The 18691-nt window shown below is 50.0% G+C and overlaps 1 protein-coding gene across 1 annotated transcript in view; it reads right to left on the minus strand.

Annotated features, from left to right (window-relative positions):
• The window catches only part of PRPF6 (pre-mRNA processing factor 6), an 845164-nt gene that overhangs the window by 429283 nt on the left and 397190 nt on the right, over positions 1 to 18691 (minus strand). Inside the window, exon 12 of the mRNA XM_069650843.1 lies at positions 950 to 1072. Within this exon, the coding sequence (XP_069506944.1) occupies positions 950 to 1072 (123 nt within the window). The remainder of the gene's footprint in view (positions 1 to 949; positions 1073 to 18691) is intronic.

An 18691-nucleotide genomic window follows, 5' to 3' on the forward strand; every position in this document is an offset into this window, starting at 1 on the left:
TGAATGACACCTGGCCTAGTAGGATCGTTATCTGTCCTCTCTTCGTTCCCCCTCCCTTGACTCATCTTGCCTTGAAACGCTTGTGTATAGGCGCGTTATAAATGCCATATCATAATCAACCCATCTGCAAGCCAACACACACAGATGCCAGTTTCTCCTGGTTCTGGACCTATCCTTTCATTTTAACCACCCACCCTCTTTCCTGCAGAGCCACGTGAGCACCAGAGACTGCCCCAGTGGTGGTAGCGGTGCGTGGTACAATTCAAAATAACAAACATAAGAAGGAAAGCTTGGTAGCCTCACGCGATTTGGGTCGCACAGCTTAAAATTAAAAGTTTCCACAAAGTTTGCGAATCTTTCCTTTTAAGCTTTGCATAGGACACTTTCCTGAGGCCCAACTGTCTACTACCTTGCAATATGTCTTATGCTCTAACCAACAGTCCCTTTAGTTTTTCCTGCGTTACTTTTGAATGTTTAATACTTGGCATTTGGTTCTCTCACTAACTCTTCTAATTCCACCCTATAATCAATTTTTTCCCCCTCTCCTTTTTGCTCTACTCGTTGATCCCTCCCACTAAAAGGCTCTGCATCTCTTCAAGGGGGTCTTGTCTCTGTGAAAGTGCACAATAAAGAGTAATCAACTGAGTAAATGTACAAATAAAAATGTGTGTGTGTGTGTATGGTGGATCAGGCTGCCCCAAGCTTTCAGTTCTGTCATGGCACTTTGTAATTCCGGGTTTACTCATGCATTTTGAACACACAGCTATCAGTTTTTACTCGTCTTGAATCTTTACTCATTAACAGATGCATGTTTCAATACAGATCCCTTGGGAGAGACTTCACACACTTGGATAAAACGTTGGCTCGAACTGGTGCCAATTTGAGACCCAGGTGGGTCTGCTTTCTGCAAGGTTTTAGACAGTGGAGTCATCTTCCAGCAGGTACTTACGCTATCTGCATCCTCCATCCAGGTGTGCTTTCGATCTTCCTCTTCAATGCCGATACCAATTACAGCTCGAATAACGGCTTGGCAGGTGACCACACTGCCAGCTTTATCACACTCTTCAGCGTCCTGGCAAAAGGGCAGAAATAAAAGAGCATCAGGGACCCATGACATCAGTGCAATCCAATAGCCATTGATCTATCAAGGCGCCAGATCGCACATAGAACAGCATCATTCTTTAAGCTTTTATTAGCGGAGTATTGCATTTCAGTAACTCGTTTCTGGCTTGCAAAGAGCTCAGGTGAGCAGGAGTGTGTGAACTGACTCCCTCAAGGGAACCCATACATTCAATACATTTGAGCACTCACTAGAGCAGAGTCTCAAGATGGCAGGTTCTAGGGGACACATTAGATTGTTGCTTGCACAAAAGAGCACAACATTCACCTGAGCACACAATATTTGAGATATTTTTTGTTCAATACACAACCATTTTGAATGCATGGAAAACTTCTTCTGCTGTCTCTGAATTAGCCTACAGATGCACTTAGGTCAGCGCTTTGTCCAATGTCAGATCACTTAATCTATAGAATCTACTCAACAGTGACAGCAAGGCTAGAAAATCAGCCCCAAATGATTGCCTTGATAGTCTCTCTTGGGTAATAGAGGCCCCAGAGACTAGATAAAGTGGAGATTAGGGACACCAGAGAGGATTTGGAGGATTAGATGAGAGGCCCAAGAGAATGGGACAAATAACCCCAGAAAGTCGGCAGGAGGCCTGAGGAGGGAGGCAATTCAGGATGTTTGGGTACTGGGCAGTATAACGAGCCCGAAAATTGTGCAAGGTAGACTATGTAAGGCCTTAGAAAGGGCGCAGGGCAGGAGATCAGAGGCCACAGTGAGGGCTTAGGAGATCACAGACTGCAAAGAGGGAGCCGGTAAACAGTCAAGGAACAGGTTACAACTTACTTACCTGTAACTGTTGTTCTCCAGAATGGGTCTGGCATGGATTCACATGCTCATGAATATTCCCAGTCGGCAGGCCAGGAATCCTTGGTAAAAGAAAAAACAGTTTCACGTTTGTTTACAAACTGGCTTTCTCCTATAAACAAATCACTGAGCTCTGGGTCATACAGCCCCCAGCCAATGACTGCCCGCTCCCTAAGCCCCTCCTCTGGCAGCCATCTTTAGGTTTGGTAGCACGTAAAGTGGCAGCATGACCAAGAAGAGCCGCAGAGGGGCAGGAGGGAGGGTTTGCATGTGAATCCATGCCAAACCCATGCTGGAGAACAACAGTTACAGGTAAGTAACTTGTTCCTTCTCCAGCATGGGGTCTGGCATGGATTCACATACTCATGAATAAAGAATACATAGCGGTACAAACCTACAGAAGCACGGTAGGTGGCAAGGCTCAACAGAAGCAATTACTCTCACCAAGCTCACCTTGAAGCGAACAGGTTGCGTAGCACTGCTTGGCCGACCCTGGACTCCTCTCTGGAATCCGTGTCCAGGCAGTAGAATCTCGTGAAGGTGTGCGTAGACCTCCACGTATTAGCCCTGCAGATGTCCAGCAGAGCACGCCAGATAGGAGCGCCGTTGTCGCAGCGATCGCCCTGGTAGAATGGGCTCTCGGACAGCCAGGCAGCAGTAGGTTTGCCAATCAGTGACAATGAGTGATACAGCGGGAAAGCCACCTGGAGATGGATGCCTTGGGCAAGGCCTTCCCATGGTTCACAGGACCAAAGTTCACAAAAAGCTGAGAAGTCTTCCGGAAACTCTTTGTGCAGACCACAAAATGTCAGCGCTTGCGCCACATCCAGCAAGTGCAAAGTCCTTTCAGCCGGCGAGAAAGGCATCGGAAAAAACACAGGCAACACCAAGGGTTTGTTGAGATGGAATTCCGACGGAACCTTGGGCATGAAGGAGGGGTGCATCTGCAGCACCACCCTCGTCTTGTGGAAAGTAAAAGAGGGCCGCTTACAGGACAGGGCTTGGATCTCACTCACCCTCCTGGCAGAGGTGATGGGCACGAGGAAAACAGTCTTCCAAGAAAGGAACTGGATAGGCACTTGATGCATAGGCTCGAAGGGGGCCCCCATGAGCGTAGTCAGCACCCCGTTGAGTTACCATGCCAGAGCCTTCACTGGTGGGAACGATTAGAACAGTCCTTTAATGAATTCCTTCACCAGACGTTGTGACCAAATAGAAGACCATCCCGGCAACCTAGTATAACACGAGATAGCACAAGATAGCCGCCAGATGCACCTTGATGGAGGCGTGCGCCAGTCCCGACTTAGCCAACGACACATGTCCGGTAGGACTTGGGGGCAGTGACCCTCAGAGGGTTAATCTTCTGCGACCGGCACCAGGTCGCGAAACACTTCCATTTGTACCCGTAGCACTTAAGAGTCAACAACGCCCTGGCCCTGGCCCTGGCAAGGACCTCCCTGCAGTCCGGCGGCAGCTCGTTCCCACCAAACTCTAATGGTGCAGTTCAGGGATCCTGGGTCGTGGTGCAGGATTGCACCACCTTTCCTGGCGAGCAGGTCCGCGACCACCATTAGCTTGACTGGAGGTGCCGCTGACATGCTTAGACGGTCCAGGTACCAGATCTGCCTCAGCCACGCTGGTGCGATGAGAATCATCCTGCACCGACAGCGTCTGAGTTCACCAATGACTCGTAGTAGTAGCGGCAACGGAGGAAATGTACAGGAGCAGGCTTTCCCATAGGAAAGAGAATGAGTCCCCAGTGGTCCCAGGCTGGAGGAACCTGCTGGCAAACCTCTGGTACTTGGTGTTCGACGACGCATAGAGATCGATCTGGGAACTGCCCCACCTGAGGAAGAGACTGTCCGCTTGATCCTGCTGAAGCTCCCATTTGTGGCAAGAGTGTAGCTCCCTGCTGAGAGAGTCGGCGACTGTGTTCTTTACTCCCGCGAGGTGTAAAGGAAGGAGACACATCCCCTGGTTGACGGCCCAGTGCCACAGCTCCTACGCCCCTCTGGGGAGCGCCGGGACCTGGTGCCCCCCTGCTTCCTGATGTAAAAAAACATTGTGGTGGTATTGTCCGTGAAGACCCTCACCACTTTGCCCTTGAGGGACGGAAGAAATGACTTGAGAGCCCAAAACACTGCACGCAGCTCCAGGATGTTGATGTGGAGCTCCTTCTCCGCAGACCTGTGTGGGCCCCCCCGGCTCTCCAGGGAAGTGTCCGTTGTGACAGTTTCCTGGTAAGGGAGGGCCGGGGGGGGGTCCTGGAAGTCTGTGCCTCTGGCAATTTTGGAGCACACACCCCACCACCACCTTAACGCTCAACGGAACTCCTAGTTGAGCAGAACCCTGTATTTGAAGCTTCTGGAAACCTGGATCCAACGGGCGTTCAGGAATTCCTGAAGTGGTCGCATATTCAAGCTGTAGAGCCTGATCAGATAGATGCACGACATCATGCTGAGCAGCGACTTGATGGTCCTCACTGTGGTAATCTTCAGTGCCAACAGCCATTGTACTTTGCCCAAAATGGCTGCTATCCTCTCTACCAAGGGAACCGCCATGCAGGAAACCGTGTTGAGTCTGGCCCCAGGAACAGCGCATCCTGCGATGGAGTCAAGCAGGACTTTGCATAGTTCATTGAGAACCCCAGATCCATCAGCAGCTGGACTGTCCTCTGCGTGTGATTGACGGTGATGTCACTTGACTTGGCCCGGACAAGCCAGTCGTCGAGGTATGGGTACACATGTATACCTTGTAGTCGCAGATGGGCTGCTACTAGAGCCAGGCACTTTGTGAAGAGTCTGGGTGACAACTTCAGTCCGAAGGGAAGAGCCTTGAACTGGTACTGCTTCCCCTGTACAGCAAAGCACAGGAACTTGTGATGGTTTTTGTGAATGGGGACGTGGAAGTAAGCGTCCTCTAGATCCAACAACAACAGGTAGTCCCCCCCCCTCTTCCAGTTGGCCGAGCATGTGTTGCAACGTGACCATCAGCCGGTTCAGTTCTGCTTGGAGGCCGGCGTGCCACTTTGGGAGCCTTGACAATGATGGCGGCCACCTCCGAAGGCCTTGGGGCGGCCCCTGTAGGCTTCCTGGGACGTGGAACGGGAGAGCTGGCGGTAAGAGGACGATCCCCCGCCGAAACACTTCAAAGAACTACCCGACTTCCGTCCTGAGGAACAAAGAGACGTACAGTGCTCTTGCAGCCTGCCCAAGGCACGGGCCGTCTCTGTGTCTGTCTTGATGGCCTGAAGAGATTCATCGACTGCCTTTACGAAAAGATTGTCACCATCGAACGGAATGTCCAGGACACGAGTATGAACCTCTTGCCTAAAGTTGGTGGCGTTCAGCCAACCACAACGACTGAGAAACACCCCTTTTCCCATCTAGCGGAACCCAGTGTCCGCAATGTCCAAGGCCACGGTGATGGCGTGGTCGGACGCCACCTCGAACTCCTGGAGAATCTCCATTGCCTCGACCCATTTGTCCTCGGGGAGGAAATCCATATCAGGGACATCTTGTACCATAACTCCCGGTCCTACCTGGCCAGGATGGCTAAAGCGTTTGCCGCCTTGACCATTGTCGCCGCTGAGCAGATAACCTTTCTACCCACAGCGTCCAACTTCTTCCCTTCGTTGTCTGGGGAAAGGGAGGCCGAGGACAACGGGTTGGATGACTTCTTTCGCGCAGCCGCCGAGACAGCCGAGACCACCGAGTCCAGAGATGGCTATGACCGCAGACCCTTGTGTTAGGCAGAATCCTGTGCAGTTCCCTTAGGGAGCACTACAGAAGATTAAGACTACAGGTGACAGCAATAAATCCCCTTTGGTATGAAGTCTGTACCACAAAGATTTAGTTGGTAGCTGTGGCTGAGCAGTCGGACCCATCTCAAGAGGGAGATGAGCAATATTCAGGGTTTACACAATAGGACTTGAGTACTATGGAACAAGGAAACACTGATCAAAGCTTTGTAGTAAAAAGAATATATATATTTATGTTATACACTTCTAGTTAAACACATCTATCACAGTTATTAAGCAAGTTAAATTAAGTCAAGAAAGTATACAAAACTCCCTAGTTAAATTGTAGACAGGTTTGCGCAAGAGTGAAAACTGAGCAAAACGGCACAGTGCAAACCAAACACAAATGGTACTCTAGCAATTTCTCACAAGGGAGGGAAAGCACAAGTTATACAGAAATATCTTCTTACACACCCTAGCAACACTCTTCATACGTTTGTGAACCAGTGTAAGCAAGACAGTGCATTAGTATAGGAAATACTTAAATGAAAACTGAGCAAAATGGCATTTCACAAGTAAAGGGTGGTTATAAGAAGTAGGTGCACCAACACAGTTCTAGTTGAGAAGCAATCTAGAGAAGGCAGTGCTAACAAATTTAGCCAGAGTCAGTAGTACAGGGCAAGGGCCCAGGAGTAAAATGTTCTTGTAGCTGCAGTCATGTCTTTGGTTAACGATTTGGAAAAGGTGGATGCAGAAGGTGAAAGACAATGTGAAGAGAGAGGGGCGGCCAACCCAACAGGTAGGTAAAGAATTTAAAACACCTTTAGCTCTACCGCGAAGAAAGGGCGGCCTGGCGGAACAATGTACCTTTAAAATGAGGAAGTGGCTCCTGCGGTGGCGTTTGTTCCTGGTAGTTCCTGCAGTTCAGGGGATCCAGCAGAGGAAGAGGCTCTCGTCGTGGAGGAAGGTTCGAGTTACTGCACTATCCAGGGATGAAACCAGCCGCAGTGCTGCCCGACAAATAAAAGGTACACTCCTTTAAATCGCAGTCCGGGTGGACTGGTGCCTGGCTATCCGGCCTCCGAGTACAGGGTACTGGCGATTCGACCAAGGCAGGTCCGGGAAGGCGATTGGCAAACTGGTTTACCCCACCAGCTCAAGGGAAGAAGCCTCTTTCGTATGAAGATCTTCTCTCATTGTGTGGAGAAAGGTTGTGAGACGCTGCAGCAGGGCTTCACCGGTGGTTCAGTCGTTGCAGGGGTCTTTGGCTTCTCTCCTTCTCCTCTTCGGCGTCTTAGTTCCAGTGGCGAAGTCTTGCTCTTCCAGTCCTCAGGACTCTGCTTTTATGCAACAACAAAAAACATTCATACAGCCTAGCTGTCACTCACACAGTGGAGTGGTCATCTTGGCGGGAGACCCTCCAGCCTATCAGGATGGAGTGCGACATGGGTTGCGGAGGCAACCCTGTCCAGGGGTCCTAATCCACCTCCCACACAACGGACCCACCCCAGACTCAGTGGCGCCGAAAGGAGGGCTTCTTGGCAGAAACCCGCCAAAAGGCCGAACAAAGGATCCCTGACCTGGGTTAGGAGTTTAGAGAAAGACACGAGAAATTCTGGCAATAAAAACCTACCGGAGTAAAGTTAACATACACCGGCGGTATGTTAGAGGCTGTCAGAAAATGTGGTAGCCTCAAACAATGGGAAAATCCCATAGGAAAATATTTGTGGTCGAATATTTACGGTAGTAACCACTGCCACCAGCCAGAAACCTTTAAGAGAGGGACTGTACGGTACCCTCTCGAAAATGAACGTAAGGGGGAAAACTATTAACCCTTCCCAGTACCTCCAAAGTAAGATGGTTTGTACTGGTTCATAAAAATTGACTAGTAAAGTCAATGGGGACTTTACATGCCCTGGGAGACAGTCAGTCCCAGGGTAGGGAATCTATGTTTGGGGGTCGCTACGACACCCCTGTGTCACTGCACGGAGGGTGCTGTGTAACACGTGAATAAAGATGGTTCCTATGGAGGTGAGAGAAACCCCATAGACATTAAACACAAAAATAGCCTAGAACACACATAGCAAAAATGTGGGAAAAAGAGTCTCGCTCTTAGCAGCAAAAAGAAACAAACCCTTCAAATCCAGCAAAGCTGCTGGGGGGCTCTATAGGTAAGGGAAATTAGCCATCGAATGAGAATTCTCCCTAACAACTTGGGTGCAGACTCCGGAAAACAGTAATTCTTCTCAAGCCAGTCTCTTTTTGCCGGGGCTGAAGCAGGGTTCTTCAGCAGCGCCAGACGTTGTCCAGGAGGGGCACCACCAAAATGGTCTTCCTTTTCACCGCCAAAATGGTCTTCCTTTTCACCTCCCGGCATTGATGAAGGAAGCCCTCCTTCTTAGTCTCCTCCGGTCTGAGTTGGAAGAGGTCTGACGCACAGGAGATCATAGAGTGAAAGGAACCCACTTCGTCCGGGGGGAGAAGTTCACGGACTAGGCCCAACCAGGCCTAAACACGTGTCTGGGGTTGCTGTTGGTACTCTTGTTCAGAAGAGAATTGCCAGGCATTTCGGTGCTGGACTGCCCTTGGGCAGGACAAAGACTGATATGTGGTTGAAATTTCTCTTCTGTGAAAGGATGGTGGGCTAAAGACTCTGGTTGAGACTCTAACTCGGGATATAGGCCGGTAGTGGAGAAACTCCCAGACCAGAATCCCCCTTGTTTTGGCGGAGAGATGCCACCATAGTTGTCGGGTGTCAGTCGTCCCCGTGTCCCTAGATGGGAGGGCACTGGCGGCTGGAGAGGAGGCGTAGGGTGCCTCTTCCTTTTCTTCAGCGGTGGTGGCCCCGGTGTCAACAGGATAGTCGCTGGTGGTGCTGTCGGTGGTGGCATCCTCTTTATCTCCGACACCAGAGTGTGGAGGGTCAAAAGAATGTCATGCGATATCTCTGGGAGGTGCCTGGGAAATAGGGTTGCTGGGCCCAGCGCCTATACCATTGTCTCTGCCGAAGTCGTCCTCGTCGGCGGTACCTCCCGCGGCAACCACGTCCTCGAAGTTCCCGTCATCGACCCCAGCCTCTTCCGGGATGGTGTGAACGGAACCCTCGTCCTTCACGTCGGAATAAGAAAAATGTGTGCCCTGGAGTTCTTCTACCCCCCCCCACCCTTATTCAGGTCCCGAGGGGTCGGTCTCGGGCTAAGGGACGGCATCCTCTTTTCTGGGGTCTTTTCCGCTGGTTTGGCCGAAGCCTCCCGCCTGGAAGGAAGAGCCACCATGGCCGCTGTAGGGGTACCCTGGACCGGGTCAGCCCCTTTCGCCTTCGAAAGGGCGGCCGCCACCAGCTCGATAGAAGAGGACAATTTTGCCTGCATCACCTGGGCCTTCACAGGCAGGAGGGACACCTTGTCCTGTTTGGCCTTCTCCCACAGCTTCCCCGGGGTAGCTGACTTTCTCTTTGGTGAAGAACTGGAGCGATGGCTGGAGACTGAGGCCGCTGGAGATGAGGAGCCTGGTCTCTGTGGGGACGTTGGGGAACGGTTGGAGCCTCCCTGGATTCGGCACCCTGAGATCGGTTCTCACCCCCAGCTGCTGTCAAGTATACTGTTCTGGATGCTGGTACTGCCCCTGCGGGAACACGAGAGGCAATGAGCAGGATGTGGAGGTATTGTGATTCCCCTCTGACCTTTCGTGCAAAAATGAGGTAAGTAAGCATTTACCATATAGGCTCACCCGATATATAGTTAGGGCGAGCTCTCCGTCCTGCTTCTCATCAGCAGGGGCGCTTCAAGAAGATCCAGTTGTGTCACTGATCCATAGATGTAGTGGTCTAGGCCGGCTGTGACCGAACCACTTTGAAGGTAGGAGTCTTTATGATGATTATTGTTCAAATAAGTATTATGTCTTGTCACATGATTTAAGTTCGTACTCTTAATAATGCCTCTTCCTCCCTTATAGGTGATGGCAGGCCAGCGGAGCCATTGTGCCGGTGGAGGACTTCAAAGTGTTCCCAAGAAGGTAACCAGTTGGGATCCAAAGGTAAGCGCTAGATGCGATGGCGCGCGACCTTAACGAATGTCTTAGGTTTCTAACCTTATTTGCTCTTTCCTCCTGCAGGTGCAGTCTGACGGTGCTTGGAGAAGAGTTGCGGTGCGCGGACCTGGCGGCGGGTGAAGGATGCCTGCGATGAAGCTGGCCGTGTAGAACTTCGGAGTTGGTGTCCGAGCTGAAGGTCAGGTAAGGCATGCAGTCGGTGGTTATATATCCACAAGCCAGGTAAGTACGCCTTGGACGATCGTGGATGGAGTCACTGCGAGCAGGTAAGAGACTCTTCAGCGGAGATTCAGCTGGTTCTGATTGAGAAAACGGATAAGTAGCGCCTTCGCAATGGTTTGGCTGGCTATGCAGGTAAGATGCTTCTCCACAATGGTTTCACTAGATGACAGGTAAGATGTTCCTCCGAGAAGGTTTGCTGGAAAACAGGCAAGAGGCTTCTCCGACTTGGTTGCACTGGAACCATCTCGGGCGGCGGTAAGCATTACGCTAAAATAGCCTGGCCCTGGCCACGCCCCCTTGCTCTGCTAGATGGTTCCACCCTGCCACTCCCAAATGATGATGCACATGCAGCTTCACTGATTCCTATGGCCAAGCCCGGCCCAAATGCACGTGGTTGGCTGATGTGAGATGGAATGACACGAGCTCAAGGGAAAAAGTGTGCAGAGCACACTTTTTATGAGCCTGGCGCCAAAGGCCAACTGGACCCTTTAGGGGATGTGAACTGGGGTTCCTGACCAGTGGCCATGACATCGCTTGCGCGGTTACCCCGACGGAGCCAGACTCGGGGTGCGTGGCTTCGTCTTGGGTCCCCACGGATGGAGCACCCTCCAAGGACTTAGAAGCCCACTCTGGCTGGCTGGTTCCGGAAGAGGCATTCCTCTGTGAACCACACAGGGTAGGGGCCTTGGCTTTGAGCCACGCTGCCAGTCTAATGTGCCGATCCTTCACAGTACGCTTGGTAAGGCCACGACAGATCTCGCAATCTTCTTCATTGTACCACAGATGAAGACCATAAATGCACTGGGAATGCCTGTCCTCCATGAAAACATTCCACAAACCGCAGCTGGTACAGAGCTTGAAGAGGGAGGCTCCATCCTGCTCCTCCGACATGGTGCGGTGTAGGCCCGATGGCCTTCTGGAAACTTTGAAGAAGAAACACTTTTCTGCCCTTGAGGGGCAAAGAAAGATGCCAAAGAATGGATCCCCGTTAGTCTAATGTAGAAACGAGGCTTGACCGAACAAAAATACAATTTTACTAGCAAAAAGCAAGACAAACGCAGAAAGCTCTAAGAGCGAAAACACGAGGACGCCCAACAATTGGACGTGCAGTTAAAATCTGAAGATGGCTGCCAGAGGAGGGGTTTAGGGAGAGGGCAGTCATTGGCTGGGGGCAGTATGACCCAGAGCTCAGTGATTGGTTTATAGGAGAAAGACAGTTTGTAAACGAAAGTGAAACATTTTATTCTTTTAGCAAGGATTCCCAGCCTGACGACAGGGAATATTCATGAGCATGTGAATCCATGCCAAACCCCATGCTGGAGAAAAGAGTGGGTAGGAGCACAGAGAAAAAAGGGGTGGGTAGGAGCACAGAGAAAAAAGGGGTGGGTAGGAGCACAGAGAAAAAAGGGGTGGGTAGGAGCACAGAGAAAAAAGGGGTGGGTAGGAGCACAGAGAAAAAAGGGGTGGGTAGGAGCACAGAGAAAAAAGGGGTGGGTAGGAGCACAGAGAAAAAGGGGTGGGTAGGAGCACAGAGAAAAAGGGGTGGGTAGGAGCACAGAGAAAAAGGGGTGGGTAGGAGCACAGAGAAAAAGGGGTGGGTAGGAGCACAGAGAAAAAGGGGTGGGTAGGAGCACAGAGAAAAAAGGGTGGGTAGGAGCACAGAGAAAAAAGGGTGGGCAGGAGCACAGAGGAAAAGGGTGGGCAGGAGGACAGACATGGGTGGGCAGGAGGACAGAGACATGGGTGGGCACGAGGACAGAGACATGGGTGGGTACGAGGACAGAGACATGGGTGGGTACGAGGACAGAGACATGGGTGGGTACGAGGACAGAGACATGGGTGGGTATGAGGACAGAGACTAGGGTGGTGTGATGAATCCTGCAGTCATCACTGATCCCCAGCCTAAAGTCTCCTTCCATGTGACCATTGGAAGGCTAGCCGCTACCTGATTCTGACCTTGGGAGTGGTATTCTGTTCTGATGTGGATCACATGGGAGGGGGTGGCTGTTGGGGGGGGGGGGGGGGGGTGATTGTTCAGATGCTGTATTCTTCCCTTGACTGTGAAGAAACCTTAATCTCAGAGTTTCTAATGGCCTGCTGTCATTATTCAGAACCCTTTAATTGTGAGGTCTTAAAACCTACTTCTGTTAAACATCTTAAGCAGAACCTTATTCATCCTTCACATGTACATATCTCCTCAAACTCCTTTGACATCTAATGTTGATGATGATTGTTATGTAGATAAAAGTGTACAAAAGAAGGGAATAGTTTCTTACCTGTAACTCCATTTCTCCAGCATTGGTATCTTTCATGAATTCACATGCTTCGAATATTCCCCGTCGTCAGGCTGGGAACCGTCGGTATATTTATAAAGACGTTTTCCATAGGAAAAATGTCGACACTTCTGTGTCCTATCTACGTCGGTTTGGCCCGCTTACGCCTGCGCCAATAGGACGTAGTGGTATAAATAGTCCCGCCCCCGCGGCTCCCTTCAGATTTTAACCCCCAAAGTAGTATGGGGTATATCTGGTTTGCATGCAGGGGAGGCCGGCGGGCGCATGTGAATCCATGAAAGATACCAATGCTAGAGAAATGGAGTTACAGATAAGAAACTATTCCCTTCTCCAGCATGGAGTCTTTCATGGATTCACATGCTTAGAATAGATTTTATAGCAGTACTCCTAATTTTGGAGGTGTGTATGCAAACCAATATCATCATAGCCACACATGCATTTTGCAATGGAAAAAACTTCCAGTCATAGTACATTAACAGTAAAAAACTCCTTAAGATACATTGATAGAAGGATATAACCCTGTACGGGGCTTACCTTACTGAAACAGGTGTCGTAGGACTGCTCGTCCCATCTGTATATCCTCTGCATGTTGTTGCTCGAGGCAATAATGCCGGGTAAATGTATGTGGCACTGACCAGGATGCCGCTTGACAGATATCACCCAGCGGAATTCCGGACCACAATGCCGCCGATGACGAAGTGGATCTCGTCGAATGGGCTCTTGGACGCTTTTCCAGCGGCTTCCCTGCTTTCGAGTGGCAAAAAGCAATCGTAAACGATACTCAGCGGGCAAGTCCTTGCTTTGAGATCGCTTTTCCCTTTGCCGAAGGGCCATAAGCCGCAAATAGTTGTCTTGTACCTCTAAGATCTTGAGTACGATGGAGGTAAAACTTTAGAGCTCTTTTCACATCCAATGTATGGAGAGCTTTTTCTGCGACAGATGAAGGCGTTGCGAAGAATGTTGGCAGTATAAGATAAGAATGCTTGTGGAATATAGTTAGAACCTTCGGTATGAAATGAGGGTTGGTTGCCAATACCACTTTGTCTTCTAAAATTCTCACGTATGGTGGATCAATAACTAACGCCTGTAGTTCCGAAAGTCGTTGTGCCGAAGTAATAGCCACCAAAAAGGCTAATTTCCACGTTAAGAATTTTAAAGATGACAACGGCATAAGCTCGAAAGGAGCCTTCATTAGTGCTGCCAGTACCAGGTTACGACTCCAGTTCGGAGGAAACTTTTTATTTGGAGGAAAAGTTCGAAATAAGCCTTTCAGGAAATGCTTAACTAACTGATCACTAAACAGTGGTGTTGAATATCTTTTCCGAGTGAATCTCGAAATGGCTGCCAGATTAACTTTTATCGAAGAAAAAGATAAACCCCTTTCTGCTAAGTGCAGCAAGTATGGAAGAAACTGTTCTGGTGTGATGTTCAGGGGTTCCAATCCTGGTTGATCCTTGCACCACATGCAGAATCTCCTCCACTTACATGCATACGAAGTATTCGTGGACGGAGCCCGTGCAGCTTGTAAAATTCAACGACAGACGGATGAAATGGTTAGAGCCCCAAATTCGGAGAAGTCAGGAACCAGGCTGTCAGGCTGAGGCTGTCCTGATCGGGATGCCAAACTGCTCCCCTGTCCTTAGATAGAAGGTTCGGGATCTTCTGGAACCTCACTGGTTGCGTTATCGACAGCTGAAGCAGGTCGGAGAACCATGACTGTCTCGCCCAGTACAGGGTCACCAGGATCACACGACATGGGTATTTGTGAATACATTGTAGGGTTCGACGGATGAGTGGAAACAGAGGAAATGCATACAGAAATTTGCCTGTCCACGGGAAGGAGAATGCTCCCCCTAGTGAGTCTGGTTGTGGCCACCTGCTCGCGTACTGCGAGCACTTCTTGTTCTCTCTCGTCACAAAGAGATCCAGGGAAGGATGGCCCCATTTTCTGAAAACATTCTCTAGCTGTTGGTCGTTCAATTCCTATTTGTGCAGTTGATTCATCTCTCTGCTGAGAGAGTACGCCTGTACATTTTTTACTCTTGGCAGTTGGAATGCCAATATACTTATCTTCTGTTCAAGAGCCCAATGCCATATTTCTTGAGCTTCGGTCGAGAGGGTTCTGGAGCAAGTACCTCCCTGCTTTCTCAGGTAGAACATTGTTGTTGTATTGTCCGTCAGTATCCTTACGACCGATCCCTTTATGCGTGGTAGAAAGGATTTCAGGGCCCAACGTATCGCCTTCAGCTCCAGCACGTTGATATGAAGGGTCGACTCCTCCGATGACCACAGACCTTGCACTTGCAGGGACTCCAGATGGGCTCCCCATCCAGTCAGAGAGGCATCTCTCACCACCGTCATCTGAAACTCTGGTTCCTGCAGGGACATTACTCTCATTAGATTTTCAGAGATTCTCCACCACTGCAGTGCTTGCAAAAGCTTGTTGTTGATAGTCAATTTGTCTGACAATAGTCCCGACTTTGGGAGCATCGGTCTGCCAGATATTCTTGTATTGGTCTCATGAAGAGGCGACAGTTGTTTACTAAGGGGATACACGACGCTATGGCCCCTAGTAGGGACATGCATTTTCTTACTGACACTCTGGTGTTGACTTTCCACTCCTTTGCCTTGTGCCTGAGCTTGAGAACTCTCTCCACGGATGGTTTCACCAATCCTGACTACGTCTGTAACTCCGCACCCAGAAATACCAGTTAAGGGGGACTTTTCAAAGTTGATCGCAAAGCCTAACCACTGCAGAAGTTGCATGGTGGCCTTCAGACTTGCCTGTGCTATTATCAGAGATGATCCCCTTACCAACCAATCGTCCAGATAAGGGTAAACATGATGACCTTCTCTTCTTAGCCAAGCTGCTACTGGAGCCAAACATTTTGTGAACGTCCTGGGAGATGACTTTAGTCCGAATGGGAGTACTTTGAATTGATAGTGGGTTTGTCCGACTACGAAGCTCAAATGTTCTGTGTAGTCGACGCATTGGTATATGAAAATATGCATCTTGCAGGTCTAACGACGCCAGAAAATCCCCCGGCTGTATAGATCGGATAACCTTCTGAAGGGTAAGCATCTTGAACTTCAGATTTTTTAGCGTCTTGTTGAGATCTCGAAGATCTACAATGGGTCGCCACTTGCCATTGGTTTTTTGACAACGAAGTAACGGGAGTAATCTCACTGACCACTCTCGGCCACTGGGACCAGTTCTATAGCCCATTTTTCCAGCATGAGCACCACCTCTTGTTGTAATACTTGAAGATGGGGTTGGGCCGAAAACACAGGTAGAATGTGTGGTGGCACATCCTTGAATTGTAAAGAGTGGCCTAGATTTACTGTGTCTAACACCCACCGGTCTGATGTTATTTGCTCCCACTCGTCGACGCGGCGAGTCACTCTTCCCCCAGGACGTCCTGACGCTTGTCATTGATGGGTCTTTGACTGCTTGTCTTTTGTGGACGATGAATAACCTCCTCTTCTTCTCGAAGTCCGATAGTCTCGGCCTCTTCGAGTCACCTGGGCAGCCCGCCTATAGCCTTGGGAGGTGTACGATGGCCTGCTGAAGCCCCGATCTCTGGATGACGCAAACCGGGAGTTTCCCGATGAAGGGACGAAAAGAATGAACATTTCTGCCACTCTGAAGGGCTCCAAGAGAGCGTGCTGTGTCTGAATCTTCTTTCATTCCTTTTAAGGCCTCGTCCACTTTCTCCCCAAACAATTGCTCTCCTTCACAGGGCATATCGAGTACTTTGTATTGTACCTCTGGTCTAAAGTTGGTACACTTAAGCCAGACTTGCCTCCTCAAAACCACTCTGTTTATTTGTTTAAAGCCTGATTCCGCCAGGTCTACGGTGATGTGAATTGAGTGGTTTGACGCCTCTTCCCCCTCAGGTACCAGCAACATAGCAGATTTTCTGTGCTTATCCGGTAGATGTTCCAGGATGGGGGCTAAACAATGGCACATCTCCCTGTAGTATCTCATCATGATAGCTAGAGAGTTGGCTGCCTTTACCGTTGTCGCTCCTATCGACAACACTTTTTTGCCAAAGGCATCTTGCCTCCTGGCTTCGTTGTCCGGGGGAGTCGTGCATTTATGCTGTGACCTCGCCTTTCTTGTAGCCGCTGCAGATACTACCGATTCCGGGGAAGGCTGAGAAGACAAACATTTCGGAGTAGACTCCGGAGCTTTAAACTTCTTTTCTAGTCTGCCTTTAACCGCCGGCTCCGAAAACGGATGGCGCATGGTTCGTAACCCTTCTTGCCAGACGTGGTCTAAAATGGGGACCGAAAACACAGACTTCCTCCTCTTCCCCATATGATCAAACAAGAAACAGTCTTTCTTTCCCTCCTCTGGGGCTAGGCCAAACTCGGTACATGCTTTTCCCATCATTACGTGGAAGGAACCAATGTCGTCTGGTGGTGATGGCTGCGCCGGACTTCTGGAGCTTCCACCCCAGCCACCGACTCCCATGTTGGGTCTCTTGAAGGGGATGATATGTCTGAAAAAGACTCTCCTCGTTCCGACTCGGACTCTGGTAGCTCTCCTTCCTCCGGGTGTGAGCGTGGAGGATCTCCGCTAACCGGAGGAGCTGTTGGTACCCTGGCCATTGACCGTGGAGCTGGACCTGGTTCGTCGTCGGCTGGCGTAGTAAGTACCACTGCCGGTGCACCAATATGAGGCAACTTTGCGTCCAAACGGCTCAATAGAGTCTGCAATGTGGACACTTTCAATGACAATACCGCCTGGGGGATCAGTCAAGACGATGTAACTGGGATATCTCGTCCACTCGAGACCGTCAACGAATTGACACCCTGTAATCCAAGATTCGTTGGGTCAACCACTGGTTCACGGTCGTCTTCTACAGATGATATTAAGAAGGCTGCTTCCTGTTGCAACAGGGCTTCTGGTAAAACCGGATCATATACCTCCGGCTGCCAGCCTTCCGCAGGAGCCACTGTCGACGATGCCAACTTCTCAACAGTTGTCTGAATCGACGGAGCGACTGCAGGAATAGCCTGCGCTGATGGTAATGAAGGCATCGACGAACGAACTCCAGTCGACGACAATGGTGGTTGTGAGGCAGAGTCCTGAGGCGTTCCCGCCTTTTTCGAACATGACTTATGCTTCGACGAATCTCGACTCGAGGATGACCTATGGTGGTCTCCTGAGGAGGTTTTTACGAGATCTTTTCTCTCCTTTTTTGACAAGTAGGAGGACAAAGCTTTCCCTTTTGATGACGATTCCCTCGGAGAATGTTTCTCAGAGGAACGTTTCTCCATCGAACGTGGCTTCTTCGCCGGCGGCTCTGCAGATACAGAGCGACGGGCAGCTACCGCAGATTTTGATCTCGAGGCCAAACTGTGTGTAGAGCCTACCTCCGAGGGGGGGTACGCTCCCACGCCGTGGTTTAGCCACGTCACCAGACGTCTATTTCGGTCCCTCAGGGTCTTCTGTGAGAAGCCTTTACAAATCTCACAACTGTCGGCCGAATGGTGAGGGTGAAGACAATACAGGCAATCCATATGCCCATCTGCTTCGTAAACCTTTTTTAATCCGCATGTAGCACACAGAAGGAACAACGCCTTCCCAGAAAGAAACAAAATCATCCTTGTAAAATAGATAACACAAGGTGATCCCACTACTTTGGTAGATGGTTGAAATCTGAAGGGAGCCGCGGGGGCGGGACTATTTATACGACTACGTCCTATTGGCGCAGGCGTAACCGGCCCAAAACGACGTACATAGGACACAGAAGTGTCGACATTTTTCCTATGGAAAACGACTTTATAAATATACCGAGGGTTCCCAGCCTGACGACGGGGAATATTATTTTTTTTTTAAACCTTTATTTATTCGACTTGACAACACAGAAAAAACAGTCGGAGGTGGGTACAACATGACATCAATTTGCAAATTATAACAAGGAGACTTTACAGTGCAGTGCGAAATTTACATGTAGATCACCAGGGACGGATGATAAGGATGTATTGCGACCAGGGCTAACGAGGAAACAAATCACATGGGAGTCACTGAGGGGATTGGGAAGGAGGGGAAGTCTCAGAATCTGAGTTGGAGGTCAAGGCAGCCATATATTCACGAAATCGGCGCCAAATGTCCCTTGGTCTCAATTGGGGATGTTGTAGTGCCCCCCAGGCTCGCCCTGAGCCACTGCGCGTACGTGGGCGCACTGGGACAAAGCCAGCACAATAGTATGCAGCGTTCTGCCAGCACCATGCTGAGACCTGCCAGTTTCCTAGAATCACGGTTCAATTTGGGGAGATCATGGAAGAGGCAGCGCATAGGAGAAGGGCCTATGGTATAATCTAGTATGTCTGACATTGTGGAGCATATTTCGTGCCAGTATTGCGTCAGGTGTGAGCAGTGCCAGATCATATCAATGTAAGTGGCTTGGTCAGCACCACATCTGGGGCAATTAGGTGAGAGTTTGT

Source organism: Ambystoma mexicanum, chromosome 3p (genome assembly GCF_040938575.1).
Source record: "Ambystoma mexicanum isolate Mex_15411 chromosome 3p, UKY_AmexF1_1, whole genome shotgun sequence".
In the NCBI taxonomy this organism is placed as follows: domain Eukaryota; kingdom Metazoa; phylum Chordata; class Amphibia; order Caudata; family Ambystomatidae; genus Ambystoma; species Ambystoma mexicanum.